This window comes from Phymastichus coffea, unplaced genomic scaffold (genome assembly GCF_024137745.1).
Source record: "Phymastichus coffea isolate CEN01 unplaced genomic scaffold, Cenicafe_Pcof_1.1 PCOF00338, whole genome shotgun sequence".
NCBI classification, from domain to species: Eukaryota; Metazoa; Arthropoda; class Insecta; order Hymenoptera; family Eulophidae; genus Phymastichus; species Phymastichus coffea.
The window spans coordinates 24,310-32,805 of record NW_026707149.1 but is presented as its reverse complement, the minus strand read 5'-3'; the positions used below and the strand labels follow the sequence as shown (position 1 = coordinate 32,805).

The following is an 8,496-nucleotide window of genomic DNA, read 5'->3' as shown; positions in this document are numbered from 1 at the left end:
ACAGCTTTCTTAGAAAGCTTACCTATAGATGTATCGTCAACTTGCTACAAATAAGAAAACTTCGAAGATGCAGCCGCAGCCTCTATCTAATTTTAAAATGTGCACAGTTGACAGTTGAGACTTGAGACTGAACGTTTTCAATTTGGACTAGTATAGCTCTTTAACATACCGCGAGACGGCATGAGTGATGCATGGTAACAAAAGTTATAGATTTCCACTTATAGACTTCAGATATTTCACGCCTACTTGCACACGCAATACGCATCGTTACCACTACACTTGAAAGCTTATAAGAATCATGTATTATATGTGATTATGTATATGTTTTGTCTTACTGAAGTGTAGATCTATGTTACCGACTGATCTTTCAGGTGCGTATCGTTGTAAATAAAATATATTATTTATTTCTATAACGAATGATTGTAATATTTTACTTGGATAAAAAGCCTAATGTTTGCCGATAATTCAACACATTCATTTCTATAAAAACTGAAAAAAACGCTACGCAATTTCAATTTCTACTGATCAAAGAGTGTTCGATTTTTGGGATTTTTTATTAACAAAAACTAAATTGTGAAATTTTAAATGAATTTTACTATTGTTAATACAGGTCGATTTAATCCGATTTCTCGCTGTCGACTGACTTCAGAGTCGTTGTCTGATTATAATCTCTCCCACCCATGGAGATTAGATAAAGTCTTTTTGCCCCCACCCACCTTTTCTCTCGCTCTCTCTCTCTCGCTCACTCACTCACTCGTTCAGTCTTGCAACTGCACACTTTTAGTCTTTGCCAACATGCAAGTGCTCAATCGTAGCAACAGCAGCTCAGTAGCAGTAGTAGTCGAGTGGCAAAACTAGTCGTCCAGTCGAGTAGAGTGTGGTAACTCTTCTCTCGCTCTCTGTCTATCTGTGCGCTCTCTGAATGAGAAAAAAGCAGCACAGCGCTGCTGCTACTCGAACATGCGAAAATGGCGTCGATAAATAAATAAACGTGTCAATGGCAGCACATCGTGGAGCAGCTATCGAGTGCCCTGACGATGTGTAGAATGTTGGACGAGTGAAGCTATAGAGCGCTAGAAAAGCCGCTAAAAGGTCTTTTCCTGAACGACGGAAACGTAAAGCAATGGCGGGCGTTAACGCGAACGCCCTGTCCAGCGACATCAGCAGGCGTAATCCTCAGGATGAATACGAGCTGATCCAACGTATTGGTAGTGGCACCTATGGCGATGTTTACAAAGTGAGTCGTTACCACATGTGTGTCCGTAAACGTGTGCCCTACCTATCACTGTGACGCTTTTATTTATTGTTATTCTTTTCATTTATCAACTGCAAGATTTAAGCGATACAACAGAACTACTTGATTAACAAATTCGTTCCCTTTTTTTTCAATCGTTCCGATAGAGAACAACTTACAGTTACTGTCACGTTAGCTTTCATTGTGAGCAGTTCTAATTGAGTGAAAAGTCACTTTTTTATGGGAAAGCTTTGTCTTGTTAAGCAGAACACCTAGGAAGTTGCTTGGTTAATTGTTCTTTGCTCTCTATTCCCACAGGCCAAGAGGCTCTCTATGAATGATTTGGCTGCTATCAAGGTCATCAAACTTGAACCTGGTAAGTGTTCACACTACTATGCAGTGCTTTTTTGCTGGAATAATCCATAAGTTGATTCCAACAGCAATAAGTGTTATTATTTTGCTTATAGGTGACGATTTTGCGATAATACAACAAGAGATCCTAATGATGAAGGACTGCAGGCACTCCAATATCATTGCTTACTATGGCAGCTACCTCAGGAGGGACAAGCTGTGGATTTGCATGGAATACTGTGGTGGTGGATCTCTCCAAGATATTTATCACAGTAAGTCTTGCTAAACACCAGGAATGTAGAAAATAAGGATGAGTAACCATTATATTTTGTTTTGCTTTGCAGTTACTGGTCCATTGACAGAAATTCAAATAGCATACATGTGTCGAGAGACATTACTTGGTCTTGCCTATCTCCATGGCATGGGTAAAATGCATCGAGACATTAAAGGAGCTAATATTTTACTCACGGAATCAGGCGATGTAAAGCTTGCTGATTTTGGAGTATCAGCGCAAATCACAGCAACAATAAATAAAAGAAAAAGTTTTATTGGCACACCTTACTGGATGGCTCCAGAGGTAACACAGAGTTGTGTCTGAATTTATTCTCTTTTTACAAGTAAAAACTTAATCTTTAACAAATTGTTGAAATTCAGGTAGCAGCAGTTGAGAGAAAAGGAGGTTACAATCAACTCTGTGATATCTGGGCAATAGGTATTACTGCAATAGAATTAGCAGAACTACAGCCTCCAATGTTTGATCTCCACCCAATGAGAGCATTATTTTTAATGTCAAAATCTGGATTTAAGCCTCCCACGCTGAAAGATCGCGACAAATGGAGTCCGACGTTTCACAATTTCGTTAAAATTGCCTTGACGAAAAATCCTAAAAAGAGGCCTACGGCAGATAAACTTTTACAGGTGAGTAACGATAAAAGGTTTCTTTCTACGCATCGCAACTATCTCAATTTATAGTGTTTTCTTCTACTTATTGTGTCATTTAGCATGCGTTCTTCCAAAGCGAAATGAGCAAACGTCTTGCTGTAGAGTTATTAGAAAAAGTGTCCAACTTTAGCCATGCGTTTACGGAATTAGAGCCTGACGAAGATGGACACGTAGCTAACGTGCCGCAAAGAATCGCCTCGAGGCATACAGTGAAAGCGAGACCAAAGAGTCCTATCTCACAATTAGACAGCGATGGTGAGGATTTATTGTTATCCAATCAACGAAATGTCAACGTAAACGTACGGATGATTGATTTTGCTTCGTTCTTGTGTAGATCGATTGAATTTAGACGATGGAACGTTGCAGAGAGATTCATCATCGCCTTGGCAAGCTCCGGCTACGTGGGATTTCATAGATATTATGAATAACGATAAGGTACAAGTAGTTCATAATTTTTCCAAACACTCTGATTGTGTAGTACTGAGTAATGGTAATGATGATTTTAGACTGCAAATAACTGTGATGCACATCAAGAAAGCGGAATAGGATCTGTTTTCGAAGATGGCCAAGAAAAGTGAGTGTACTCTCAACATTTACGATAGTTTACGATTCGTAAAACGATGCGATTGCCGAAACAGGAATCATTTCTTGGGAAGGGCTGAGGCTTCGTTCGACTTCTATCTTACGCTTCAAGCTTTCATTTATATAAGCTCAACATTCATTTCAATCTTGTAGATACGCTTTTTTCCTCTTCATTTCTTTTACGCGGTATCGTAAATTCGATTTTTGGAACCAATTCGTAGATGATCTGTGAAAGTTGTGATGATAGAAAATTTGACATTCTTTTTGTTTTTGTCGTATTGTAACGGTGTCGGTTATTTTTCAAGACAAACGTCTTCTTGTGAACTTTGTAGAGTCGAAGCAGATAGTAAATTCAAACACAGAAGCAAAACTGGCACGGAGATCTTTCGTATGAGTCTCAGGTAAAGCATTGTGCAGTGGTGAAGGAAAAAATAATTGAAATGACTAAAATAAGTTTGAAGTAATAAAAAAACGAAATAAAAGAATTATCAATTCTAATCTAATAGCATAATAGAATGAAAGATTTGATACATGCTGAGCATTGACCATAAAAACACTTCGTTTACATTGTGCACATTTTCATTTTCTTTTGCATGGTAAAATGAAAAAAACCGCATGATATTATTTGCTGATTGCCATTGTATTTTTATTCGTTAATTTTCTTGTACAATTTAGTTACATTAAAGTAGTATCTTTTGTTATGTATTTTATACTTACAATTTTTATTTTACATTCAAAGTAAGTATTTTGGTTTTTTATAAAATATTTATTTCCAGATTAATTTTGATTTGAATTAACATTTTTTACAAATAATTCAGTGATTTTTAACGCAGGATCGATGTTTTTTTTATGTTCGAATGATTTTGTAATTGTAATCGTTTCTCCCTACAGGAGTCTATTGCAGTACATTGACGAGGAGTTGTTGCTAAGGTATCGGCAGGTAACCTTTTCCCTCGCACACGCTATCGCACAGACTTAACTTTAACATACACTGCCGCATCACGCTTCTTAAAGTAATTTAATGCACATCATTCTTTTTGTTTTTTTTATTTTTTTTGTTCTGTCTGTGTTTTTGTCTAATATTGTATTCCAGTCTTGGTCCGTTTTTGTTCATCTGTTTTTTCATCGGTAGACGTAAGATTTTTTATGTCAAATTTATTACATATTTAGCATGGAATTTTCGAGATTCATCGATTTTATTTTCATCATTGTTTATGTTTGCATGAATATCGATTGCTTTCTTTTCTGCTTGTCTCGAAGTAATCGTCGCACTGGAAGCTTCAGCCTTTGCTTGACCCTAAGATGTTATAACTCACTATAATGTTAATTAATTTAAGTAAATATATTTTTACCTGCATATGTTCCTAATGAAATATATGTCTAATCAGTTTAATAAGTGTCGAGCTTCGGTATTTAAAAGGAAAAAAGACTAGAAACTAATGTTATTTTACCTAAATACCTCATATATTCTCTTTTATTTCAACGGAACTCCTTTAATGTTGTAAAATTGTATAAATGCACATAAATTTGAATTTTAAAGATTTGTTAATAATTAAATTGACATCCCTGTAACAGAGCGTATGAAAGAACAAAAATTGTGGAATCATTTCCAGTCTGTTCATTAATAAATATGTGAATATAAAATAGTTGAAAATCATGGCTGGAAGAAAAATAATATTCAAGAATAGAGTAAAAATAGATACTTTCGTGTGTTCAGGGGAAATGCAATTGCCGGGCATTGTGACCAGCTGTATTCGTTGCAGTAAGTAGAAAAGCGAAATCATTAAAAATGTTCCCAACGAAGCTCGATTAATATATATGCTTAAAAGAAAACGAGAAAAAATGTCATAGATCTTAGAGTCTTGTATTTTTTGATATTTATTTTTTGCCATCCAATATATTTTAAGTAAAGTCTTTTACAAGACTATACTTTTAAAACTAATCGTTTAATTTCGCTCGTTTAAGCATATTTGTGTTTACTTTTAGAAAACACATTATTAATTTTACATGAATAAACTCATGTATGAATAACCTGATGAATAAGTTGATGTTTCTTTTATTTTCAGAGCAACGTTACCTCTAGGCGAGACGTCCAACGACTGCGAAATTCATCGAAACTTCTATGGCAATTCGCAAGGTACGGTTGATTTAACAAATACGTACTTAGTTTCTTGGTAATTGAACAAAAGAAAGAAAGTGTTAGTAGCTTGTAGAGTGTTTTTGCAATCGACGCTTTTGTAAATTCCTGTAAAAAAACGTTATAGGAGTATGAGGGGAATGGTAGATGGAAATTTTGAACTATTCGTTTTACATAATCCATAGGTAAGCTTGGAAATGTTGATGGTTATTGGATTCGTAAGAGTATTTGTACAAAATTGTGATGTATATACATAGTGGTATTAAACATTATTGGGAGCCAAGGGCATTTGTTTAAATGACCGTTACAATAAAAAGCTTTCGTTTACTTATAAATGCTGGCTCAACTCCAAGAGATCATAATTAAACTTGTCATTTTAGAAAGTTTTAAATCATTTCTCAAAAACAAAATCAAAATTACTTAAAACAGATGTAAAATCCTAAAAATAATGAGAATCTGTATTATTACAGTTATAATTTTTTATTATTCAAAGTTGATTCATTTACCGAATAGCTATTATCTCTTGCATTGTAGCCAAACTTAAAATTATAAATGAATTTTTTGGAGAGTAATTAGTATCATAACAGAGCACTATGCAGTAAGTATTAAGTAAAGAAAAAAAAAACGTTGTGGTGAGTGTGTATAAAAACGAGTAAGACGGCCTAAATCTCAGGGTCGCAAACGACGAGTCCTCGACGACTGCACAGCTCGATGGAAGAGTTGTCTGGAAACTCAGCGACTCTACAAGCAGGCACATCATTGTCAATGATGCTGGAGACTGGGCAGAGACAGCGTTCATTATCCGACAGTACCAAACGTCGTGATCTATCTCCCCATCAGTCTAATGGTAAACCGAGCACGTGTATTAGGTGTGGATATAAGCTCCACGGCTTTTGTCTTCCATTAACTTTTTTGTAGTTTGCTGTAGTGTATATATATATACTAATCGTATGTAGCTTGCATGGCTATTGCATTTTTTTCCTATGAAAATACGCAAAGTAGAATAGTATTAACAGAATGCATTGTCATTGAAACATATAATATTTTTCGAGGAACTTTCAAATGAATATGTCTAAGAAAACACCATCAATAAACAATATTTTCTTACATTAACGAATACAAATGGCACGGAGTATTTATAATCATCACATTGTATATCAAACAAAAAGAAAACCTACACGAGCATGCAGCTTTTCAAAGGAAGTATATCTTGCAACACCGATGAACATAACAGCATCAAGACGAAATTTGAAAGAAAAATACACTTCCAATGTTATTTTTCACGCAAATCCATAACGCCAATTTTTTTTCAGGCGAAAACGACTCGTCGGACAATGGTGACGATGGAGTAGGACCAGATCTTTTGTCGGACACACCACCAGTGCCACCGCGAAGAAGGGATCGTAAGAGGCATACGCCGCCAAGACCGATCAGCAATGGCTTGCCACCAACGCCAAAAGTTCACATGGGAGCATGTTTCTCCAAGGTGTTCAACGGCTGTCCTCTGAGAATACATTGCACGGCCAGTTGGATTCATCCAGACACGCGAGACCAGCATCTGCTTATCGCCGCCGAGGAAGGCATTTACAATTTAAATCTGAATGAGCTTCACGAAACGGCTATAGATCAACTGTATCCAAGGCGAACGATATGGATGTACGTCATAAAAGACGTTCTTATGTCGTTGTCAGGTAATCAGTGATACAATGCCCTTTATCACAAAAATGAAAGTTCCGTAAGATTAATCGAAGGTTGTCAATATGTCAAGGTAAAACACCGCAGCTCTACAGGCACGACCTGCTGGCGATGCACAGCAAGCAGACACATAGGTTCTCGCTGCCCATGAACAAGATACCCGAGCGACTTGTGCCAAGGAAATTCGCTCTCACCACCCGAGTGCCAGACACCAAGGGCTGCACCAAGTGTTGCGTTGGTCGAAACCCATATAACGGGTACATTATATTTGATTCATTATCTTTGCCGATCGTAGATTATTAACATTACCAAGTTCGAATCTTTGTAGATACAAGTATTTATGTGGAGCAATGCCGGCTGGTATATTCCTAATGCAGTGGTACGATCCACTGAATAAATTCATGCTACTCAAGTATTTCGAGTGCTCGTTGCCGTCGCCGCTTAACGTCGTCTTCGAGATGATTATCACACCCGAAATGGAATATCCAATGGTGTGTGTCTCGGTCAAGCAGGCCTATCATCAAAACAAATTGAAGCTTGATCTTATTAATATGAATTCCGGAGCGAGCTGGTTCCATAGCGACGAACTCGAGGAAATGGACGGCTCTGGTATAATATTTTTCTCCCTTTTTAATTGATCGCAGTTTTCTAATTTCATTATATGTATTCGATTCTAGAGAGATAATTATTAATGATCGTCATTATTTTTCTAATTGTAGCAACAGTCATTCCACGAAGAGAAACTCTTCAAGTTGTTAGTGTAGCGCAGCTCGAGAAAGATGCCATTCTCGTTTGTTACGACAGTAAGTTGATTGTCGTGCTTTTTTATTATTCTTAATTACTAGTTGGCTGACACGAATTTGAGTATAATTTGTTGTTGTTGCTTGTCTTTGTTATAGAATGGATGAAAATTGTAACGTTAAGTGGGAAACTGAGGACCAGTAAAAAACAAATATCGGAGCTTCAATTCGACTTCAAAATCGAATCGATAAGTAAGTGAAAACTATAAGATGTTGTCCACAGCTAAATTGCTGATTTACTGATTTGCATGGTCACTATGTCATGACAATGTCGATGCTTTTCGATTGCAGTCGTATTGCCGGATAGCGTGCTTGCCTTTCATAAGCACGGAATGCAAGGTCGTAGCTTTAAGAACGGTGAGATTACGCAAGAGATAAGTGATCCAAGCCGAACCTACCGCCTACTAGGTTCCGACAAGTGAGTTATTCTACAACTATCGACAATTCCATTACTTATACAACTTTAAACGTTCCTACTATATTGTGTCTAATTTTATTTGTGTAGAGTCGTCATGCTTGAAAGTCATTTGATGCACACAGGCACGTTAAATGAGAGCGAAGGCGCCGATCTCTACATCCTTGCGGGACATGAAGCAAGCTATTAAAAATCAATTTGTTCGAAAGCTGAGCGCGCGAGCTTTCGAAATGATACATAAATCGCAGCAGACTGCAACGAGTAGACTGTATATATATATATATATATATATATATATATATATATATATATATATATATATATATATATATATATATAT

At 36.5% G+C, this 8,496-nt stretch overlaps 1 protein-coding gene across 10 annotated transcripts; it reads left to right on the top strand.

Moving 5' to 3' along the window:
• The first annotated feature begins 759 nt into the window (after nt 1-759).
• On the top strand, nt 760-8,417 carry LOC131674912 (mitogen-activated protein kinase kinase kinase kinase 5-like). Of its 10 annotated transcripts, XM_058953724.1 has the most exons (20): nt 760-1,237; nt 1,553-1,610; nt 1,702-1,857; nt 1,930-2,162; nt 2,240-2,503; nt 2,587-2,782; nt 2,862-2,962; nt 3,034-3,101; nt 3,442-3,510; nt 4,001-4,039; nt 4,827-4,871; nt 5,176-5,246; nt 5,920-6,093; nt 6,560-6,937; nt 7,015-7,198; nt 7,270-7,550; nt 7,661-7,744; nt 7,841-7,933; nt 8,033-8,159; nt 8,247-8,417. In XM_058953724.1, exons 1-20 carry the CDS (start codon nt 1,124-1,126, stop codon nt 8,344-8,346), a joined length of 2,835 nt encoding a protein of 944 aa, XP_058809707.1. In that variant the 5' UTR covers nt 760-1,123; the 3' UTR covers nt 8,347-8,417. The 10 variants fall into 10 exon arrangements, with proteins under 10 accessions (XP_058809707.1, XP_058809709.1, XP_058809708.1 ...); XM_058953726.1 differs by lacking the exon at nt 3,442-3,510; XM_058953725.1 differs by lacking the exon at nt 4,827-4,871.
• The last annotated feature ends 79 nt before the right edge of the window (nt 8,418-8,496 follow it).

Excerpts from the sequence above, each read along its gene's own strand:
- LOC131674912 (XM_058953724.1), top strand. The coding sequence starts at position 1,124 with ATGGCGGGCGTTAACGCGAACGCCCTGTCCAGCGACATCAGCAGGCGT. Across the intron at positions 3,102-3,441 it reads TTCGAAGATGGCCAAGAAAA|AGTCGAAGCAGATAGTAAAT; the intron begins GTGAGTGTACTC and ends TGAACTTTGTAG. Across the intron at positions 7,199-7,269 it reads GGTCGAAACCCATATAACGG|ATACAAGTATTTATGTGGAG; the intron begins GTACATTATATT and ends GAATCTTTGTAG.